The following is a 24628-nucleotide window of genomic DNA, read 5'->3' as shown; positions in this document are numbered from 1 at the left end:
CTATCCATATCTTTAGTGTGAAAATAAAATGGAGAAAAATGTTCAGATTAAAGAGATGTGAGTTTTCTGTGTTTACAATATCTACTATGGACTTCACCTAGTCAAAGAGTTTAAATATTAATACGATAAAATAGCTAGTTAAAATGCAAGTATTATACTGTCTCTTAGAATGTTTTTATTTTTAAAAAGAAAATTGTGTTTATTTTCTTATTTCTTGATTCAGACTAAACAAGGAACAGCTTCTTAAATGAAACCTTAGTCGCCTTAAGAAAACAAGCACATCATTAGCAGTAGTTACTTTTTGGCAATTTTAATCAAATTTGAGTGAAATTACCTTTAACTTTTTTTCCCCTCATGTTTCCCTTTGGTTTTAGGAAAGTGTTCTTTCTAGAGTTATTCCATGACATGGAAAATGACAGGAATACTGCGTCTACCCCTTCTGCGCTCACCTTTATCCCTTCACTCTTAGCGGGGCCAGATCTGCCATAGAACAGCATACAGAAGGCAACAAAGCGGGCCTGTGGGGAGTGAGCTGGAGTCAGTAAGTTAGTGTGTACAGTGCCTGAATGACATGAAAAGAAAGCCAGGGGAGGGGCTAAAACAGAGCAGGAGGCTGAGGTCCTCTGGGCGGAGTGGCTAGAAAGCGGCAGGGAGTCCTGGCGTTTCCGTGGAAACTTCACCACCACGTGTTGTGCAGGACAACATGATTCTCCCAGAGGGCTTACAGCCTCGGAGACCCCGTGCTCTGTGAGTGCCGGCGGGATGCTATGGGCTGGAGCCTCACCCTCTGAAGCCACTGAGCAGATTCCATGGGAAAGTGGCACCATTGAGCGAGTGTCCCCAAGGATCCTCTGTCCCCTGGAGAGTCAGAGGGCCCCCCAGAAGACAGGGCGTGAAGGAGATGCAGTGAATGAGGCCGGAGGTAGCAAAGGCTCCAGCCAGGTTAGGGGTGCACCTGGAGACAATGGCTGTATTTTCGAGGTAAGATCCTCAGCACGTGCTGGTGGATCTTCTTTAGAAACAAGGTAAAAGGAGGCGAGGGGTGGAGTTCCCAGAGCCTTGGTTAACGAAGCGGGAGGAGCTGAGGTGGCGATGGATCTGGAGAGGAAATTCGTGAATCCCAGTTCGGATGTGTTAGCAATGGGACCTTGAGGACTGACGCCGGTTCCTTGGAGGAGAAGGCGGCCTGGATGTGCGAGCTGGGGTGTCAGTCCTCAGATGCAGCCCCTCCTTGCAGAGGGAATGATGAAGGTCCCCTGAAGGGGCACAGGAAGGATGTGAGGGTGACGATTTCTGGGCACTGAGAGCTCCAACATGAGGACTCTGTAAAGGGAAGTCGGCATAGGTTACTGAGGATGCGGCCATTCTAGAAAAGGGAAAGCAGAAAGTGTGGTGACAGGGACAGAGAGCCCCTGGCTGTGATGCAGTGACAGGAAGGTGGTCACAGGACAGAAGGAAGGGTGGTGGGGCCAAGAGTAGCTTCCAGGGGGCTTGTGAGACCTGGTTCTCCTGGAACAGTGGACACAAAGCGCCGGAGTGTGGACAAGTGACTGGGGCGTGCCGAACAGGGCAGATACAGAGAGCACCCCAGACCACGAAGCTACGGAGGGGCAGAGATGGTGGCGCTCAGGAGGGGTGTGGGCTCACATGTTTGTATTTTTTAATTTGAGAGAACAGCAGGTCTGTATGCTAATAGGAAGACTAAAATTGGGGTAGGGAGAGAGGGAGAGGGAGAGGGAGAGGGAGAGGGAGAGGGAGAGGGAGAGGGAGAGGGAGAGGGAGAGGGAGAGGGAGAGGGAGGGAGAGAGAGAAGGAGAGGAAATGAATAAGGTAAAAGAGCCCAGCTGGTGTGGATCAGTAGTTGAGTGTTGACCTATGAACCGGGAGGTCATGGTTTGAATCCTGGTCAGGGCACATGCCCAGGTTGCGGGCTTGTTCCCCAGTGCGGGGCGTGCAGGAGGCAGCCGATCAATGACTCTCTCTCATCATTGATGTCTCTCTCTCTCTCTCTCTCTCTCTCTCTCTCTCTCTCTCTCTCCCTTCCTCTCTGAAATCAATAAAAATATATTTTAAAAAAGAATAAGGTAAAGGATTAGCGAGTTGCTCTACACAGAACAGAAAGGACACAGCCCCTTGGAGTTTCCAGCTTTGGAGAGGATGAGAGGAAGTATTTTACTAGTTTTCCCTGAGGGAGGAAGACAGATTGGGAGAGTGTGTGTGTATAAGTGAGTTGCCCTCCAACATCTTCTATTGTCTTCATGGCGGATGAGTCAGGTTTATCCAGCCAATGCAGAGATGAGGGATGGAGGACGGAGATGATGTGAAATCAGCGACGGAACATATTGGCATAGAGCAAATGAACTGGCAGCGAACAACGTTAAAGAAAAACCATCCTGATACTTGGTAAAATGCCAAAGGAAGTCTGTGCTTTGGGACTTTGTCCAGTTGAGCAGAGTTGTTCCTAAAGTAAACAGTTAGGGGTTCAGGGTCAGTGGTTTGATGAGGGAGTGTCTGTGCTTTCCCCAAAGCTAGCAAGCGATTCTGCCCCAAGAAACACTTGCCAATTCCTCAGTGGTGGGTTAGATAAGGTGCTAACCTTTCATCGTTCTCTAGTTTACTTGTTTACTGAGTGTAAACAAGTATCCTTGTTTATAGAGTTATTCCAATATCCTCAGGATACTCCAGCCATTCAACACACACACACACACACACACACACACACACACACACACACCCCTTCCAGAGTACACTTGTGTTCCAAAATCAGTAGCATATACAACCAGTACATGAATTTAAAATAAAAGCACATATAGGATTTATGCTTTTGCTAACTTTGAAATAAATTCTGTAATAGGTTTTAATTATAAATAGAAAATTTACAGCTCAAGGGCTAGTAAAAATACAAACTGGAATTTTTGTGTTTCAGACAACAGTGCTTCTGGTTAAATAATTCAACTTTGTTTTTTTCTCAACATAGTTTCATAGCAACAAATTACAATTCCACTTCTTGCCCCTTTAATACATAATCTGGAATCTTTTAGACACAAGTGCATCTGGAATTAATTGCAATACACAAAACAGGTATGCCTGAAAACTCACACATTCCATGGAAAGAACAACTTTAAGAATCTTGTAATTAATATTCTCCAACCTCAAAATAAATTTATATAATTTCTAACCTGTAAACTCAATGGAAGGAGAGACCTTGTTTACAACCAGCATGCCTAGGACAGTCTGACATAGGAATCCTTCAATAAATGTCATAAAGTCATAAAAATGTCCCTCCTTTGCTATTTATTTAAATTAAATTATCAGAGACAGGTGAATTCTTAGTGTACCAGCTTTCTTCCTACGTGTTCTACAAGTATTAACACAGTAGCTTTATAAGATATATTTTATTATCTACATTTTATAGACTTGAGGTTTTAATATCATTATCTACACTTGTTAAAAATTTAGCATAAAAAAATCTCTGGGCTACTTACATACCTTATTTCAAAGTAGCTCATGTAATTGTTACAGCAGTCTTCATATTTCTTTTTTTAAATATATTTTTATTGATTTCAGAGAAGAGGGGAGAGGGAGAGAGAGATAGAAACATCAATGATGAGAGAGAATCATTGATCGGCTGCCTTCTGCATGCCCCCTACTGGGGATCGAGCCCACAACCTGAGCATATGCCCTTGACCGGAATCGAACCAAGGACCCTTCAGTCCATAGGCCGATGCTCTATCCACTATGGCGCAATCTTCATATTTCATATGGGGATATGATCCTCAGAGGCCACACTCAGAGCAAGTGGGGAAACTGAGATTCAAACACCCCATCCCATGCTCTCAGCATTGTGTTGTACCGTACACATGTGACTCTCCAAAACATGACCTCCGCTAGAAAACTCAGAGCCCGTTAGTCATTTTATCAGCAACGTATCTCTGTGTATGCATTGTGTGGCTTTAAGTAACATGTACATATGATAGGCTAAAATGAGGTTTTAAGAGAATAAGAGTTAATATCAAAGTATGCTTTGAGAATTGAGAATTGAACCTTTTATGTAGTTTAGTGAATATCCCGTAACATAATTATTGTCCATGTGTTTACTGCTATTGACACGCTATACTGCTCTCCTTGAGTGCCTAGTACTAGTACATGCAGACACTGGCAATGTATCTGACTTATGTTATTCAATGTCATCGAGAACCTCAAATGTGTTGACAAACCATTATTGAAATTACTCTTAGAAGAGGAAGGAAATGAAATTGCAATTAATTTTTGTCCATCAATGATAAAATTTGGGTTATCAGAGATATAAACTAAATAATATACTTAATCTCAAGATTAATTATTAAGCTGTTGTAGTGTGATACTGGTACAGGGTAGACAAAAGAAAACCAATGGTACAAGTTCAAAAGCCCAGCATGAATAGTCATGTGATTCACGGCAAAGGGACTTTGCAGCACTCTGGGGAAAGTGCGGGCTTCTCAATGCACAGTCCTGCATCAATTACATATGAGAACAAACGGAATCTTTACCTCTATCTAACACTACACTCAGAAATCAATTCTAAGTTAGTTGTGGGTCCAAATGTGAAAAGTAAAATAATAAAATTCCTAGAAGATAATAACATAGGACAAAAATTTCATGACTTTTTTCATAGGTAAAGATTTTTTAAAAGAATGTACCAAAAGCACTAACCATAGAGAAAATCCAGACATCATTTATATCTGAACTTTAATTCATCAAAATACACCATAGAGAGTAATAATATGGGTTTCATAGTGGAAGAATATGTTGGCAATAGTCACACCCAACAAAGAACATACATGTACATTAAGAACTCTTACAAACAAGTAACAAATAAGACAACCAACAGAAATGAATAGCACACTTTTAATTGGCATTTCTTTAAGGACGACAACCAAGGTCCATGTAACACAAAAGTGCTCAATATCAGCAGTCATGCAAGGACTACACACTAGAGTCACAGTGGGATACTGCCATATATCTGTCAGAATAGCTAAAATTAAAAACCGACACTCCTAGTTGTTGGCAAAGATAGGGAGCGAGGAAACTTTTATATACAACTCTAGGGCGTGTAAATTGGTACAATTACTTTGCAAAAATGGTTTGGCCATATGTGTAAAGGTAAATATATGCATACTTCAGGAACCACAATTCTGTTTCTACTTATATACCCACCCCGGAATGTATACTCCTTCCATCAAAAGCCATGTCGAGGGAAGCCATGTAGAGGGTAGACTAGATCAATAAATTGCAGTAGTTCATAGAGGAGAGAAGGAGACAGCAAGGAAACCAACTGCTTCACATAACAGAGAAGAATGTCACAAAGATTAACTTGAGGAAAAAAAGCCAACACAAACTATGACATGCTGTCAGATGACACTTATGTGTAATTTGAAAGGAGCAAAAACGAATTATGTTGGTCGAAAACGGAACTAAACCAATGGTAATGTGGTGGAGAGTTAGAACTAGAGTTAGGACTAAGAACAAAGAAGGATCCTAGAATGTGATCAGTGCTCCGTGTCTTGGTCCAGGTGTGATTACAAGGGTTCATTCAACCTGTAAACATTCATCAAACTGTGTTCTTGTGATTCGCTCACTTATAGGTGTGAATATACTTTGTTGGTTAAAGATTTTTTTAAAAAGCATCATTATTGCTTTCAGTATTAAACAGCATTAACAAAAATTGGTCTTTAAAACATCAGAGAAGGAAATATTATAATAACCCGTAACATTTTTTAATTGCAGTCGGACATCCCCTGAGGGATCCTGGATTGGAGAGAGTGCAGGCTGGGCTGAAGGACCCTCCCCACCCCGTGCACAAATTTCATGCACCGGGCCTCTAGTATTATAATAACCCATTACATTTTTTAATTTCAAAATAATTTTCTGAATAAGCAATTTTGAAAAGAATATGTAAAAGTTGTGTTTGAAATTAGCTGAATCTTCAGCAAAATGATTACAAGCAATGAAAGAAAAAATAGTTCTGAAACATCTCCGATGTACTTACCTGGGAAGCCTGTGTCTAAACCCCATTCTCGTCTGTCATGAAATGAAGAAACGCTGTTGAGAAGAGGCCCGTGTAAAAAGCAAAGCACTGGGTTACCCTGGCCTAGAAGTAAGTCTCCCTGGAGCGTAAGCCCAGACGCTGTGTCTTCCAGCCATGCGTTCCCTCTTCCTGCTGCCTCTGGGCGTTTCACAAGGTGAAACTCCTGCACATTTTGAACCCTGTCACTTGTTCCCAAGAGGCTACCGAGTGACAGGGCCTGCCCTTCCTCAGCTACAGGGCTCCCAGCAGCAGTTCTGTGGACACGCGGGCCTGGGTCACGCTGTTTCCCTGGGGCCTCCTGTGTACGGGATGCTGAGCAGCTTCCTTGGTCTACACACTGGGGCCCGGAGCATTCCCCCGCAGTCTGGAAGCAAACATGTCCGCAGACATCGCCCAGTGACGCTGGGGGTCAGGACAGGGGGCGGTGTGTGTGTGTGTGGGGCGGGGGGGAAGTCATGCCCGCAGAGCCCACTCTCAGAGATGCACGTTGGAATATTTGAGTAATCTACTTTGGTTCCCTGGCATTTCCTTCGTAGGCAGTAAATGTGCTTGTTATTCTTGGCTTCACCTACCTGGTGCTGTTTTAGCAATCATTTCTGGGGAAAAAGTGGGAATTAACATTTCTGAGATCATTTTGCCCTTCTGCAAGGAACGGAAGTCAATTCCATAGATGAACAAGAGGCAAGCGAGTGGTTTTCAGGGTCCAGGGCAAGAAGTCAGTGTGTATAGAATCTCGTTGTCCGTTGCGTTGAATAGGCAGATATGACCAGTTATCTACTTTGGCATTAAATTAGAAACTTATCTAAAACAATAACATAATTGAAAATGAATATTTAAAATATGTTCTAAGAGTCTACTAAACTCAGACTTGGATTAAATAATTTTGATTTTCTTTTAGTTAATTCATATATGTGATAAATTTAAAAAGTGACTTTTATTTTTAAAAATAAATAATTTATGCTGGTAATTCACTCTTTATTATGGCATTATTTTCAGCATTTACAATATAACATTTCAGAGGATTAGGCAATATAAATTAAAATTTAAAACTTAAAAGTTCCAATCAAACACGTCCAACATTAAACTGAAATCTGTCTCTGCCTCCAGGGTTCTCTGTCTGAGGCACGTCAGGTGGGGGTAGTCATGGATGATGGGTGCCCTGTGGACACAAGGGTCCTGCCCTGACACCGTCACTGAAACATTAGGTAAAATGGTTTGCTGAGGTTCTGCAAGCATTCACATGCTTCTATTCCTTAGGAGAATACTCATTGGGTTTCCCATATTCATGTATGATTCCCTACCAAAGGGTCATTTTAATATTTAATTTTATCACAGTGTATTGGATGATTTTTCAAATCCAAAATCCTCTTCATTCTGCTACTGAGCCCAAATTTTGTTTTAAAAGGGGATTTTTAAGTCATTAGGGTATTCGTATTAAATGTGCAAATTTGCCCAGCAAGGACTGTTAGCGGAAGGAGACAGAGCAACCACAGCTCATCTGCCATGCAACCACCGTGGTTGAGCAAGAAGGATGAACAGCGAGCCCGTTGACGTTTCAGGGGAAGAATAACTCAGCCACCGCCGATTCTAATAATGGCCCTGACTCTCTTTCCAAAGAAAGAAAAACTAATGGTCGTGTAGCTATTGGCCTTGACCACTGCCTTATGATACATTGATTCCTCCTGATGATTTGTTTTTTTAGGACAAAGAGATGACAAAGATGATGAATAACATGAAAAATATTTCCTTTTGAAACCCTTGAGACTATTACGCTAAATGAGATAAATCAGTCAGAAAAATACAAGAATCATATGATTCTACTCGTATGCGGGATATAAAACTGAAACTCAGAGAGACAGATAACTAACTGTATGGTGGTTACCAGAGGGAAGGGGGTGGGGGTTGGAAAGGTTAAAGGAGGACAAACATATGGTGACAGAAGATGATTTGACTTTGGGTGGTGGGCAGACAATACAATATACAGATCATGTACCATAGAAATGTACAGCTGAAACCTATATGACCCTATTAGCCAATGGTACCCCAATAAATTTAATTAAAAAATAAAATAATTACACACAAAATCTTTTAGTACATTTCCTATCTTATAAAACTGATAATTTGACCAAGTAATCATCCTTTTCCTACATTTTATGAGATTACTCATAACAATATACATTTTTTTCAAATATAAAATATTACTTAAGCCAGACTTCTAAAGATAATGTATGTGCATTTTAAGAAAATTATAAATGTCACTTATTTCCTTTTTGAACATTAAGTTATTTCCTCCCTCTTCTCCCAAACATAGATTTATTGGACAACTAGCCAGATTTGCCCATGGCCCTTTTTGGCCACTTTGTGAAAATGAAGTAGTGTGACCAAACCTTTCTTCAGTGGACTCTTGCCTATTCTTTTAGTTCTGATTATGAGTATTTGGCAAGAGTATATGCTTTTAAGTGAGAGTAAATTTTCCTTAATTCAACCATGTGCATTTCCCCGTGCATTGTCCCCATCATAAAACTATTAAATGAGTGTGAAATTGACATACGGCATAGCCATGAACTTGATTGTTGTTTAAAGGGACTGTTGATGTCGGACTAATCCCACTGCTGACTACAAAATTTCTAATACACGTCTATAGGAAATGTCTGTCTGAATTATCACAAAACCTCCGAGGAGAGGCAGAGGTCATTATTGTAGACCCTGAACAAAGTGGATTTGAACTGTGCAGGTCCGCTTATACACAGATGTTTTTCAGCAAATGCCTGTCCTGTTATCAGTCTGCGGTGTGCATTGTTCTGTGCCATTTCATAGGCAACTGGAACACCCACAGAGTGTGGTGTCTGCTGGAGGGGCCCGGACCAATTTCCCGTGGACACTGAGGGAAAGCTAACTTTTAGGGGAGTCAGGAGTTATACGTGGATTTTCGACTACACAGTGGTGGGTGTTCCTGACCCCCTTCCATGTTGTCAAGGGTCCACTGTATTCCCACTTTACAGAGTGAAATGGTGTTCAAAGAAATGAAACCTAATGTTACTCAATTAAATAAGGTGTATAGCCAAGATGGAAAACTGGGTCTTTTGACAAGTACTAGTAAAGCTTATTTTTCTTCCACACAAGTATAATAACTAAAGTCTAGTAGGAATAAGTAAATTAATTGCTCAGTATCAAGCTATTTTTAAGCCTTTTGTCTGTGATAGCTTTCACCAATGATTGTTATGAGTTAAACTAGCAACCCAGTGCATGGATTCGTGCACATTGAAAGGAAATTAATTAGAAGGTGGCCAGCAGGGCGGGACTGGGTGAGATGGACCGGACACACCCTGGAGCCAACCTCCTGCAGTTCCTCCCTGGCCAGCCACACCTGGGGTGGCACTGTGGCTTGAAAGGCATCTGTGGAGTGAGCGGGGTCCCTCTGGCAGGTGCGGTCCCTCGGCCTGGCCTGCGGGGATCGGTTTCACCAGCTCTCCAACATCCCCTGAGGGGTCCCAGAGTGCAAGAGGGCACTCTGCAAAGTTGCTGTCGTACAGGGTGTGGAACACAAACCCAGTGTGCAATAAACCAGATTTGGGGCCGACAGTGCCCCAGCAACAACATAACCCACGTCCATGAAGGTGGGATCGTGTGACCCCGCGAGGAATCGGGCTCCCTCCTCTCTGGTTTCAGGGTGCATCACCCAAGAACCACTGATGTCAAGTCACTGCAGCTTGGCAGCTCCTGCATTGAGTGTCTGCCCCCTGGTGGTCAGTGTGCATCATAGCAACTGGTCAGATGGAGGGACATTTAGCATATTAGCCTTTTATATATATAGATTAGCCTTTTATATATATAGATAGCACATTGAAGGCATGCGCTATGCAGAAATAAGAACAAAGTATATAAAAAACTAAGATGAGCAAATACTATGAACTGCCTGCCAATATGCTTAGACACGATTACTTAAATATGTTAACACATTGTTTGCGGGTAGTTTTTATCGCGCGCTAACAGGTGGCGCGGGCCATTTTTGCTAATTTTTTGCGCAAATGGCAACGTTCGGTAAAATTACGATAACTTTAGTTTATGTATTTATACGTTACCCGCATTCTACCGCTAGTCTATGAAAAACGTATTAATACGTGTCCCGCGCTCTACTACCAGTCAACGTAAAACGTATAAGTAAAACGTATAAATACATTTCCGGCATACAATGTGTTAAGTTATATATGTTCATTATTTAAAATTTAAAATATAGAAATATAGAAAGAACATAATAATTACCTCAATACTGCAGTTAGGGGAATAAGACTGTTGTTTTTGCTGCATTATCTTTTACTCTTAAGACTGTATCTACATATGTGAAAAGATTTGTCAACCGATGATCCTAGGCATCAATTCCATGCCAGCAGGAATCCCCAGTTTGAGGTCCAGTGAAGAAGGAAACTTCATTCATTCAGTGCAAACCAGCTCCACTGTGAGGCAGGGCCAGGTGGTCCTGAGGCCAGGCCACTCCCAGCGAGACAGCTCTGCTCTAGGATGGTCTGCTGTGCACTGCTCTGCTCTGCTCCTTGCTGGTCCGTGCTGGGCTGCTCCGCTCTGCGTCTGATATCTCTTCCGTGTTTCAGCTCAGCCAGGGACGTGCAGGCTTCAGTCTTCCATGGAAAGGGAAAGTGTGCTCTTAGAGCCTGAGGGGAGCTGGCCTCTATGGACAAAAGTCCCTGCCCCTATTCCCTCTATGGCAGTGATGGCGAACCTTTTGAGCTTGGCGTGTCAGCATTTTGAAAAATTCTAACTTAACTCTGGTGCCGTGTCACATATAGAAATTTTTTGATATTTGCAACCATAGTAAAACAAATATTTATATTTTTGATATTTGTTTTATATATTTAAATGCCATTTAACAAAGAAAAATCAACCAAAAAAGTGAGTTCACGTGTCACCTCTGACACGCGTGTCATAGGTTCGCCATCACTGCTCTATGGTCTGTCCTCATGCAAATGAGGACTCCAAATCCTTGATGTTTGATTGGTCCAAAAGGTACTATCCTGATTGGTCAGAATAGAGCCACTGTGTTTGGTCAGACCTGCACAGCTTCTATTGGTTGGTGGAAATAAGATCCCAGAAACTCCTGTGTAAGGGCTGGCTCAGCAGGCAGGAACACAGTGCAGGCAGGCAGTTGAGTGCCGGCTTCTCCCTGAAGTGTGGTTTGTGTGAGAGGCCCCTGGGAAGAAATGGCTGCTAGGCTCTGATTTTTGAAATTTGATCCCAGTTAGCCACCCCACCAGGAGCCCTTCTTAATAGGCGTCTTTTTTTCTCAGGGTTCACAGAAAGTACTACGTAATGAATATTATGTGTATGCATATACTGTGTATAAACTGGGTACTCTACGTTTGCATAGAATATACTCTTTTCATGTCTAAATTATAAATCTCTATCATTATTTCATACTCTCCTGGCATTACTTTCTGTGCTAATTTCTTTTTATTCTACACATTATTTAATCAATTCTTTATTATTATCTGTATAGATATTTAAATTCACTATTATAAACAGCCTCATGATAAATTTGTACATACTAGTATATCTGGCAGAATATACTAGTTATATTATAACTAGTATAATATAACTATAATTATATTATAATTTCTGTTGGATAGAAAATTTAATTCCAAAGTGAATTTGCTGTCTAAAATGGAGCTTGTTTTAAGCCCCTTTGACTTGAAATAGCACATTTTTCTTGAATAGCTGTACAAATTTATATACTCACCATGATTGGAAGGAATTTTACTTTTCTTCACTTTTGCCATCACTGAAAAAAAAAATATATATGTATATGTAATATATATATAACTTATATTTAGTCTTTGTGAATATTCAGTTCAAGTTCTTTTCCCACTTTGTACTGAAGTGCCTGTTTATTCTTTCTCATTAACATGTTCTTGCGATATTTTAAGATTATTAGTCCTTGCCCATCTTTCATGTGTATAGCAAATGGTTTTCTAACTTTACTGTTTGTCTTTTGCTTACAGTGTTTTCTACCATACAGATAGTTTATATTTTACTATTATATTCACCCTTAGAGAGGCCTTTTTTCTGCCTAAGAATATAAATATGTACAATAACCTTTATTTTCTATAGTATTTTCCCATTTTTTAATATTATATTTTATTGTGAATTGTATGCTTATTATGATTATTTTTTCTCCTGTTGATCTATTGGATATCTTAATGTTTTAATATGTGTGTGTGTGTGTGTGTGTGTGTGTGTGTGTGTGTGAGTATATATATATGCAAATTGTTCCCTCTGAAGTTCAACCGGAGACTGGGAGTTTGATCGCTCGCTATGATGTGAGCTGACCACAAGGAGGTGGTGCAGAACGAAGGAAGGCCCTGGTCAGCAGCCAGCAGCCAGAGAAGGGAGGCCCTGGCCAGCAGCCAGAAGGCCCTGATTGGCCCTGATAGCCAGCCAGGCCCAGGGACCCTACCTGTGCAAGAATTTCGTGCACCGACCTCTAATATATATAGTTAGTTATTTCCCATTCCTAGATTTTAAAGTACAGACCTTATTTGCCTTAAAACTTCAACTGACACTTCATTGGAAGCCCCTCTCCACCACCACCCTTTCTTAGTATTCGGTACGCATCTTTCCTGTGCTGTAGAACATGGGTGGTTATAGTGCGCCTGCTCTTGGTAGAGCGAACACTCATGCCTGTTTCATGTGAGGTTCTTGTGGCCAACTTGGGTCACAAGCTGACTTTAATTCCAGCTGAGTTCTGGGGAAGAGAACCCAGGGACCCACCAAGCACACAGGGCCATGCGTGCAAGCACGAGGCAAGCAGACAGAGGCCAGCCCTCTGTGACATGGCCCTTCAGGGAGCAGTGACCACAGATACATTCGTGCACTTCAATGAGGCTTTTCTCCAGCAGCAGTCCTTTTCGATTCTGAAACATTTTTGATTCTTGCATTTTGTGTCATATTTGAGATTTCCTGAGACACGTGTCTCATAAACATTTAATTAGGAAACTGTGTGAGGGTATGTTGTCACTTTCCTTGAAGCTAAGATCGTTTCTCCACCCCCATCTGCCATGTAGTCAATGGAATGAAATGTAGTATAGCTGTATGGTATATCAAGAATCATCACATATATTCCAGAAGGTAATGGAGAAATATCAATATGCTCATAATGTGATATTTTATTATGCTCAATTCACACAATAAAGGGAGGAAGGGAAACCCCAAAATTCACAGCCAATTTTATTATGTAGTAGGAAGGGACACATCTCATACTCCACTGCTGGGTAGGCTCTGTACTGAATAGGAAACCTGCATTAGATTATGTTTCTCAAAATGTTGTATAAAGATTACCTACATCAGAATATCTTGGATAATTAAAAACAGTGGTGAAAAGTCTTTCAATTAGATAATATGCTGATATTTTAAAGCAAATTTCTTAATTTTCTTCTTCAAAAATTAGAAAGATAAAACTATTACTAGTTGGAATGTAGTTTCTTCATCCAAGATGTGCGACTGGGGGTGTGGGAGGCGATTACCTGCATTGTTAACAGATGCGATGCCCAGTGTCCGAAGTATTCTATATGTAGACGCTAAAACTGGAATAATCAAGGCAATATAAAATAAACATTTCATCTTGTATTTCACTTTGCAGACAAAGTTAATGTACCAGTTTCCATAATTTCAAAGTATAATTTAGAAAAATGATGTATTTTTCTCGGGTACAGTAACTACTTGGTTGTACTATAGGATGCTCCACTTAATTGGATGCACTAGTGTAGACAGTTGCCTATCTATAAGCGGAATTAATGCTTTCTGGTCTCTTCCGTGTCTTTCTCATGCCAGACTAAACCTCAATGCTTAATTTTTTTGAAATACTGGCGCGTTGGCCAATATGTAAACCTTACTGTGATGATGTTGTCGGAATCCCATTCTTCATGTGATTATTGATGCTAAAAGGGCTTCTGTAAGACTGATTTCAAGCATCCTGCTTAATTGCATTTTATCGGGGCCGATAATTAAAAATGAAGCAAAGCATGAGAGTGGATTTTAGTTTAATTTTATTTATGTTGGAAGTGAACACAACCTTGACTAAATTTCCAAACTTTTGAGTTACCCATTTATGTAAAAGAACTGTCAGTAAAACCAGCTCCTGCAGATATTATTTTAAACATTATACCTACCACACGACTTTTGTCTGAAAACCCAATATATATTTTATATTTTCACAGGGAGATGTAACTTCATTTTTATGGTGCTATTGATTCAAATGAAAAGTATGACTGTTACCAGGGAAAGTTGTCTCATCCAGGGGCCATGCATCCCATTGGAATGTGGATCCAGCCTGCATGCTGTGAAACCTACCGGTTTCCAGTGCGTCCGTTTCCACATCCCTCACTCCGATGGGCGATTGATCGTGCGTGTTTCCCCGACAGGCGTACGCGGGCAAAGACCTGGAGGAGCAGCTGCGGGCGGTGTCCAGCGTGGACGAGCTCATGAGTGTGCTCTACCCGGAATACTGGAAAATGTACAAGTGCCAGCTACGGAAGGGAGGCTGGCAGCAAAGCCCAGGCCAGCCCAGCGCCGATCTGAGGACAGAAGACACTGTAAAATTTGCCGCCGCGCATTATAACGCGGAGATCCTGAAAAGTAAGTACGGGGAAAAAGAGACACAAGAGGGTCCCATAGCAACACAGGGGAGGGTGGCCAGCCCGTGCCTTGAATTTTAGCACCAAGACCACCGAATGTTTTTAGGGCCAAGAGTAAAGGCAGTTTTCCAAAGGCACATTTTTAGGATTTCACGGTGAGTGGTGAGGCTGATTTCTTGAAATAGAGGAGAGTGTATGCCTACCACACACTTGAATTTTCAAATATTAGGTGATATCTCATTGCAGAATCTTAAAACATAAGGATATTTTACACAGCCTGTGAGTTTAACCATGCAAACATTCTGTAGCTTACAAAACCATTGCACACGCATTTTCTTTCTGGTTTGGAGTTAGAAGTGTTTGATTCCTAACTCATTCCAGCTCACCTTTTCAAGTGCCACTTGTTGCCCTGTGTTCTCACGGTCACTGGCTTCAGAGAGGGACTTCGCGGAAGCCCCCAAGGGACCCTGCAGAGAGTGTCACCAAAATCGGGATGCTGCACAGCATGGCGTAGTGTAAATGGGGGCATTGCCTTTCACAAGTAATTCCCTTCAGTTACTAGATATTAATTCCTGTAAAGATTTGAGGTTGCAAAGCATTTTCAGAACAAAACCAACCAAAGTGGCTTCATGGTTGAGTCATGAATCGTGTACGTACTCTTTCCCCAAAGAACAGGGTTTTAAAGGGGGAAAGGAACTGGGACATTGGAGACGTACACGCTTTGTAACGCAGCATTTAATGAGTCAGCGGGGCTAAAAGCAAAACGTGAAGTCACTGCAGGTGGAACTCTAAGAGAGAGCACTTTGCTGAGGAAACAGTTCAGGATCCGTGTTCCCAGTTGCAAATACCTTTGTATTTCAAGTAGCTGCCACCATGGCACTGCCCCAAATGGCCACACAGCCTGCCTGACCGTCATTGTTGAAGGGAGTCCCACACGATAGCCATCATCTCATTGACATCTCAGCTTAAAGGAGGAACCCAGCATTTCCTATTTGCTCGGAGCCCAGGGAAGCCATGCATGTCACAGCAGATGAGCATGGCTACCTCTGCAGACCATGGGAACCTCTATATAGCAAATGTTCGTTTTCTTACTAAAACCAGACATTCGTGCTGTGGAATACCGGTGTTGTTTTAAGGAAGCACATCTGCTTCAGCTGGTGACAGGGCTGTAGAAATTGGTTCTTTTAGCAAATATCCTTCGCCGCTGTTTCTCATGATACCATGTTCCAGCTCTCAGGGCAGTGCAGGCACCGTCAGTGATTTCTGTAAAGTTACCTATGAAACTTGAGTCTTAAAATCTGAGATCAAATGTAAGTGGTTCCCCGCTGCTGGGGGCGCCCCCTGGTGGCTCTGTGTAACCTCTGGCCTTCCCTATGACTCGCAGGTATTGATAATGAGTGGAGAAAGACTCAATGCATGCCACGTGAGGTGTGTGTAGATGTGGGGAAGGAGTTTGGAGCAGCCACAAACACCTTCTTTAAACCTCCATGTGTGTCCGTCTACAGATGTGGGGGCTGCTGCAACAGCGAGGGGCTTCAGTGCATGAACACCAGCACGGGCTACCTCAGCAAGACGGTAGGTGTCCCCGCCTCCACTCCCGCCCCCTAAAGCGACCTACTGCCATGCCGAGTGGCCTGTCTTTTCTTGGGGGGATGAAGTGAAGCTTTCAATATTTTGTGGTTTTGATGAGCATTTCACCAAGAAAGTGATGTTTTATGAACTCACGCAGTGGGATCAAAACCAAGTGAAGAAAATAAATATGCATATGAATGTGTGTGAGCATATACTCATGTCCACACACATGCACACTTGCACACACACAAACATACACATGTGTGCACACATGTGCATATACACATACAAACACTCACATACACACACGTTAATCTTTGAGGATAAAAATTTTCATTTGACAATGAGTTACTTTTAAATCCTTTAATAAGTGTTGAAACTAAAAATCTCTTTTCTATCAAATAGAAATACTTAGGCCAGTAGGATAGTCTCCAAAAAAAGTTACTTTAAAAAAGATATTAATATTAAAATTTTGCTGGTTTTATAGTCAGCCAAACTCAATGAAAGCATTTTTGGCCTTCTGAGACTCTTGGGAAAAAAAGTCATATTTTTAAAAAGAAAAGAAATATGGGTGTTGTAGGAATTAAAAGAAGTTTGTGGAATACATTTGCTAGTGTATATTTTTAAATAATTCAGTTGAGCAATATGATATATGTCCTAGGTTATACTGTTTATTATTATGGTGTTTTGTTTAAATCAAATAGCACTGTGGCGGATCTTTCAAAGGTATTGATATCCTAATTGCATTTTCCAAATACTGAAGGGTCATGTTTCTTTTAGTAATGGAATGACCTGGGATAGACTCAAAGATGAATTTTGAACATCTATTCCATCAAATCTGTCTATTCAGAGCTCATTAATCATCATTTTATAAAGGACTTGTTAGATTTAATTGTTAGATGAAATTTCACTTTCAAAGTGCTCATATTTTAAAGATGTAGAGTTGAATAATAATCATTGTAGCATTGGGATTTCTTGTTTTGTTCACTTATTTCTTTAAATTCCCATTTTGTTTTTAATTCTTTATTGTTGAAAGTTTTACATAAATTTGTGTTTGTTAATTGTTAATTTATTTTCCTGGTGAAAATCAGTTGCCAACTGACAATATCCAAAGCTACTTTTTATTACTAATTTCTTCCATAAATTTTATTTTGCCTTGCTAATACAAAAAAATATTTTAAAATGAATTTTCGTTTAAAAACGTCTCAACTTCTCTATCATACAATTTATTAAATAGGACTTTCATATTTAAATTAAATACTACTTTCATATTTAAATATTTCGAAATATGCCTTGTTTAGATACGGATGCCCACATGTTTTGTATACTAGTTCCTGAGACAAGCTTTTTCTCCCAAAACCAAACTCATCCCAAACACCACCACCACCATACAAAGCATCCTGGTCTTCTAGCTTACCTCTCTCATCATGTGACATCATTTCTAGTCAGAAACATAGGGTCCTTTCGGGCACCTTCATCATCACAAATCCAGTCCATCACCAAGTCAGATGTTAATTCCATCCCTCAAGTGTCTTGAACTCCCATATCCACCACCATCCGTATAGTCCAGAAGAATTTGACACTCTTTCCAACTAATGAAATAGCATTCTCTCTGCTCTTCCTGCCTCTGTTTCCCCTTTCCTGATCCTTTCTTTACATTGGCCCAAAGTGTGGTATTTTAAAAATTGCACATTTGATGTGGGCAGTCTCAGGCATACAGGCCTCTCAGGGACCTCCCATGGTGCTTGGAGTAAGCCCCAAATCTTTGCCTCAGCCTCGAATGTCTGCCTGTGCTGCCTTTGCAGTGGCAGCAGCCCCTGGACCTCACCTTCTGTCTCCCAGTGCTCTAGGCTTCTTTCAGTTTCTGGGAACCCTCACTGCCCCAGAGCCTTTGCACATACCTTTAGATTATCCTGGCCTTCCAGTCCCCTCCTGGCTACGGGACCAGTTCTTCAGGTCTCAACTCAAGTTTGAGGTGGCACAAGGAAGTCCTCCTGGGAGATTTTTCTGATTTCCGTGAGATAAGAGGTCAGAAATAGGCCCAGCATTTACTTTAACTATTTAATAATTTCTCATACTTTTCTTTGAAACACTTACTATAGCTTATAATCCTATAGTTATAATAATATAGTCACCATTAGTTGATTAATATCTATCTCCTCCACCACGGCAAAAGCGAGTCTGTTTTGTTCACTAGCAACCCAAGTGCCTACCACAGATTTAGTGAACAACCCCTTGAGAATCACATAAAAGCTATGGGTCCTTCAGCAGGGAAACAATAATGAAGATATGGATACATCCACAGCATTTACCCCAAGTTTCCGCACACACTCCCAGTTTTAGGAAGTTGGTTCTCTGATACCTACGCATTTGTGTTGAGCCAGATTTTCAAATTACTGCCTTCAAGATTAATCATAATAGAATAGCTGATTAACTCACCCGGGTAACTTTTAATGAACTGATCCCTTTGCCTAACTAAAGTGTATGCTCTAAATTTTAGCTCAACTTTTTTAAAAAAGCTGTTTCTTTAACCTATCAGGGAGAAAATTCTCCCCCTTCTTTTCATTCATAGTTACAATGAGCGAAAGTCAATTTTCCAATCCTCTAACAACTACTGGTTTGCTAAATGCATGCCTACTTTACACATGGGCCAAATAGGTAACAGGAGTCACTTAGGCAAAATCTAAATTCAGAAAACAGCACACAGCTCATTGTTAGTAAACAAGAGAAATACGTACAGTCTTCAGTTAAGCATTCCTGTCACCCGTTTTTCCGTCACCACTTTCTATTTCCCTATGTTGTTCTCGTTGGGCCCCATATTTTCCTAACTGGTAAATAGAAGTATTTACTTACGGGTAGGTGTGTATTCAGGGCAGCATACAACCAGGTAGGGGGCCTCGGAGGGGTTGAGGCTTAGAAGGTAGAAGGCTTAAGGGCCAAGTTAGAAGAGCATTTAGTGCTAAGATATGTGCAGATGAAATGGAATTTGGTCAGTAGCCTAGTACTTACATGTTTTTCTACAAGAAAATTGTCTACTTTATGTCATTTAGAATCAGCTCTCATTCTCTTTCATCTTCTCTCAGAGAACTTAGGATTCCTTCTGCTGTAATAGATTGATCGTGTTGATAATTTCACCTGCTTCCTCTCAGTCATCTGCTCATAGAGTCAGGATTTATCTATAAAATTTTAGAAGTCAACCTGGTGTTTCTTGTTGGTTTATGTTGTTTTTCAGTTTTATTTTGGTCCTTTATTTCAAATATTTATTGCAGTCATATTTTTAAATGTATATCATTATACTAACAGAGTAGTTTTCATGTGAGCATGTGCATTTTAAAATATATATTTTTATTGATTTCAGAGAGGAAAGGAGAGGGAGAGATAGAGGCATCAATGATGAGAGAAAATCATTGATCAGCTGCCTCCTGCATGCCCCCTACTGGGGATCAAACCTGCAACCTGGGCATGTGCCCTGACCAGGAATTGACCAGTGACCTCCTGGTTCATAGGTTGATGCTCAACCACTGAGCCACACCGGCTGAGCTGGCATGACCATCTTTTAGATTTGCAGATTTTTGGAATTAAAAATTTTAGGTTGTTTGAAAACAAGGTACCGGGTCCTCAGGGTTCTTCCCTAAGCTACCTTCTTTTCTGATTCCACACACATACCTTAGGTTTCCTCACCTATGCTTTCTCTTCCTGACGACTCCTCCCCAGTCTTTATCCCCAGGTCACAGTCTCCTGGTTTCATACTTAACCCGTGGGCTGTCCCTCAGAAGGGTCAGAGTCAATCTGTGTCACACTGAGGTTGTGACCTATATATTCTCCCCATCCCACCTCGCCCTCACAATTAAACAAGCAAGTAAATAAATCTTCTTTTTCCAGTAACATCTGTCTCAGTAAATGACACTGTTCATCTACCTGGCCATTCCTTTCACTAAAAGGTTAATCAAATATTCCTGCTAAATCTACCTTCTAACATCTCTAGAATCACACCCTATACCTTTGTTCTGCCGATCCCACTCTGGCAAAGGCCACATTCATCAATCACCTAGACCAGTTGGTTGGCAAACTGCGGCTCGCGAGCCACATGCGGCTCTTTGGCCCCTTGAGTGTGGCTCTTCCACAAAATACCACGTGCGGGCACACACATACAGTGCGATTGAAACTTCGTGGCCACACTCAAGGGGCCAAAGAGCCGCATGTGGTTCGAGAGCTGCAGTTTGCCAACCACTGACCTAGACCATTACACCTGGGCCAGCTTAATAACTGGTCTCAAACCCCCACTCTTTCTTCCCTCCAATCCATTTGCCACATGTTAACAGTGAGATTTTTCTTTTCTAAATGATATATCAGATACCACTCAACTCTTCAGGAACATTGCATTCAGCTGGTGCATTGATAAGCTGCTCTTTTCTGATTGGATGGCTCAGGCTAGCATCAGTTCTGATTGGTTGGTGCAAACATTCTAAGTTGTTAAATATTTTGAATGGCACTCACTCTTCTGTAGGTTAAATCCTTACACATGGTTTCCAGGGCCCTTCATGATCTGGCTGCTACCTAAATCTATAGCCTCAATTGTCACTGCCTTTTCCCCAAAGACTACTTTCCACCAGCACCCAAGTGCTTTGATTCCTTAAATCATATCAGCATCTCTGACCTCTAAGTCATTACAACACTATGCCCTGTGTTCGAAACATGCCTCCTCCCACCATTCCCATATCCCTCTTATCTAGCTAATTGCTCCTCATCCTGAGACCTAAGACCATATGTCACTTCCAGGCCTGTGACAGCATCATTTTTGCCCGTATTTTAGCATCATTACCTTACCTATCTCTCAGATGGTTTATTCCCTAGGCTCTCAACTCTGTGAAAGCAAAGCTTGTGTTTGGTTATTACCCCAGGGCAAAGTGCAGTCGTTGGCACATAGTAAACACTTGGCACTAAATCGAATGAATAAATAGAAGGGAACAGATTTGGGGTCCAAGTTAGAGTCTTGAGCATGCTGATTTTGAAGAATCTGCGTGGTATTTAGATGGAGGTATCAGGAAAAGACTGGGCATGGCTTTCTAGAATTCTCCGGCAGTGATGGGATCGTCATCTGCAGATTTGGGAGGAAACATCATGTTGCTAAACATTGTTGGAAGCCCTGGTGTAGTTGGTACCAAGTGAATTCCTGGACCAGGAGAGAAGAGGGAAAGCCAGCATTCATCATTGGCCGCCCACCATTTCTTCCTTTGACTTTGTAATTTCCTGTGCTTCTCCTGCGTAAAGAATCCCTCAGATTTTTTTATTATAGCGAAAGGGGTAGTTTTATTTTGGATTTAATTGACCAGGTGTGGTGAAGCACCCACGATGTGTGGACCTGCACTAAAGGAGCTTATAGTTTAGCAGGAAGATCAACAGTTATCAAGTGATGGAAAGTAGGCTCAGTGTTGGAAAGAGAAGTGCAGTGGTTTGTGCAAATGCGGATCCAGGAGGTTTACAGGCCACGGGAGAGCCAGGCATGGAGCCCCTGAGGGCAGTGTGTTCATTTGCATTTCACGTTTTACTGAGATTGCAGCTTGTAAAAGCTTGCACTCAGGTCACACCTTCTCCTGAGTTTATTTTATGATATTTTCAATGTCGTATAAATGGGAGCATGTGATGATTTCTTTCAAACATAAAAGCCAGTTTCCTACTGCTCTAATTTCTGAAGGAGAAAAAAAAAAGAGGTTTTGTTTTGTTAAAGGAGTTCCAGACACATCATTTAGCAATAAAAGTCACCAATTGGAATCCCATAAATTGTAAGGACAATGTACTGTAAGTCATGTAAAACCCACGTGTTCTGTGGAAACTTCATAGAAATTCTTTTATGGGGCTGGATGCAGGCATGTTATCAGAACGTGTGAGGAAGCCTGGTTAGTTGCAAAGTAAAACCATATGCACGACGCATTCCAGGGACCTAATCCGATAGCAGCTGCTCAGACCTCCCTGCTCAGATCTGAGGGCCTTTGGAAACGGAAGTTGATTGGATGGGTTTTGACCTCTCTCATGAACATATGCTTTCAGTGGATTGTCTTATGAGAGGTTGTATATTTAAGAGATGTAACCAAAAAGCAGACAGTGAATTTTGCAGAACATCAATCATTTGATGACTGAAGTAGCAGTAGAAGAAAGTCATCTGCTTTCGAGCCAAACATTTGAATTAAAAAGCTATTTACATGCTGGTATTTACCTCATATGTTTTTCCTGAAGATGACAATGGAAAAGGACTTCTGAGGTCACAGGGCTTCCTTGGAAACTGGAGCCTCTTTGCCCTGTTCATTAGTGTCCATGGAGGAAGGCGGCTCCACCGGGAGCAGGTCTCCAGCTCATTCTGAACGACTCGAGCAGTGCCTGTTCAAATTCCGCATTGCCGTCTTCTAAAGAAATGGCTGCCTCCTTTTCTGAGCATGCGATAAGGAGGCAATAAAAGCAGGCGCGTTAACAAAAGCATTCCAGGTCACACCTGAGTTACACTGGGCGCTTCATAAAATGGTCTTTCACCGCAATGTTTTTTAAACCCAAGAAAAATGTGCAACTCTGGAATGAAACTCACAGGTGCCCATTTGTGCTGCAAACAGAGATAATTCTTCCATTAATGAAACAGAACTCTGTGGCAGCCTGGAAAATTAGCTTATTGCATTCATATGTATGCAACGAGTGGAATGTGATTTGTTTTGAATTTTTAGCTAATTCATCTTTGGCATATACAGTTGTTGGAAATCAGGTTTGATCCAGATGTGGAGAAAGAACTCTCCACCTACACCAATACCAGTTATCAGAAGTCTCTTTAGGAATAGCAGCTGCCTGAAGAAAAAAAAATTAATGCATCTATTATAAGTCCACTATTTTTTCAACTCAAGGTACCGATCATGTGCACAAATTCTACTCTGTGTTTCTAAACCTCCTGGATGGGTTTTTGTTATATTTGTAGCTCTGTGCATACATTTCATGTATAACAATATATTAAAATGAATGCAGAGCCAGATGTTGCTCTGTTAGGATCTACTATCCCGTGTTCTCCCCAAACTCAATTGAAGGTCCATAAACGTTGTTGGAAGCCCTGATAGGGTTGGTACTAAGTGAATTCCTGGACCAGGAGAGAAGAGGGAAAGCCGGTATGTGGTTGGTATGCTCAGTGGAAGTACTTAGAATAAACCCTCAATTTTCACCTTCTTCCATTTTTAGGGATTATTTCTTTAAATGTTATAGAGTGTTTTCCTCTGACTTTACAGTTATTAATCATATTCTTCAGGGACTGCAGATATTTCCATAATTAATGGACTAAGGTGGGAATGTTTACATTAAATACGGTAGCGAGATATTCTGCTCTGAGGGGAAACTGGCCCTATTTGGGGTGTAAAGAGGTTGTAGAGGAAGGCATTTTTCTGTTTCCTACTTGTACGCACACAGACATTCCTTTAGACTTTGGTTAATCCAGGACTTTTTCAGCAAGGAAGTCCTACACCTTGTTCTTGAATAGCTTGCCAGATAAGTAGGGTTAAGAACTGTTGCTTTACAACAGTTGCTATGCTGGGTAAACAAGCTATTGTTTCAAAAAGTGGCTTGATATGAAGTTCATTCTTGTTGGTGAGAATTGACTATTAAACATTCTTATTAAAAAATTCCAGTTGATAGCAATGGGGAGCCTCTCAGTTGGAAATGATCGCCACTTCCTTTTTTATTGCAGTTTTACAGCATATACTATTGTATTTTCCCCAATTTCCAGCCTTGTTTAAATGCCCCCTGGATATAAGTTCTTTTGATCTTCTTTAAAATGAGCAACTCTTTCAATAGGCATATACTGATGGCCAGCCTGAGTTTCCATGGTGACTTTCATTAGTACTGGAACCTTAAGTTAATTACTAGTTTATATCATACTGTTCAAGAACAATTCACTTCACAGCATAAAACTGTCTTAGGAAAATCATCATGCTGAAAATATCAAATTATGATTGTCACCATCATCCATCAGTATCGACTAAGTGCCCATATATACATAGAATTATTAGCTAATGCTGAACCTAATACATGAATCTTGCATTCTATGAGCATAAATCTAAAATAGAAAACACTACTGTGTACACATTGAAGCACAAAATAGTCTGACAATAGTATAAGGATTCTTATTTTATTCAAATATAAAGGATCCATTATTGCCTCAAACACTCCGGTGTATGGCTAGAACTGACTCTTTCGAGAGTAAATTATAGGTCCTGCGTTGATTCAGATCTTCATATAATGGCCAGCATGCATTTCCATAAGACAGGTAAACTGAGGTTCTTGCTCACTAACAGCATCTGTGGTAAACGAGTTGATATTTTGA

The 24628-nt window shown here is 41.1% G+C and overlaps 1 protein-coding gene across 1 annotated transcript in view; it reads left to right on the top strand.

The window, feature by feature from the left end:
• Nucleotides 1–24628, top strand: part of VEGFC (vascular endothelial growth factor C) — an 83578-nt gene that overhangs the window by 41996 nt on the left and 16954 nt on the right. Inside the window, exons 2-3 of the mRNA XM_036300232.1 lie at nt 14497–14710; nt 16094–16284. Of these exons, the coding sequence (XP_036156125.1) occupies nt 14497–14710; nt 16094–16284 (405 nt within the window). The remainder of the gene's footprint in view (nt 1–14496; nt 14711–16093; nt 16285–24628) is intronic.

This window comes from Myotis myotis, unplaced genomic scaffold (genome assembly GCF_014108235.1).
Source record: "Myotis myotis isolate mMyoMyo1 unplaced genomic scaffold, mMyoMyo1.p scaffold_m19_p_3, whole genome shotgun sequence".
NCBI lineage: Eukaryota > Metazoa > Chordata > Mammalia > Chiroptera > Vespertilionidae > Myotis > Myotis myotis.
Note: the sequence above shows the minus strand (reverse complement) of the source record. Positions and strands in the feature narration are given on the sequence as shown.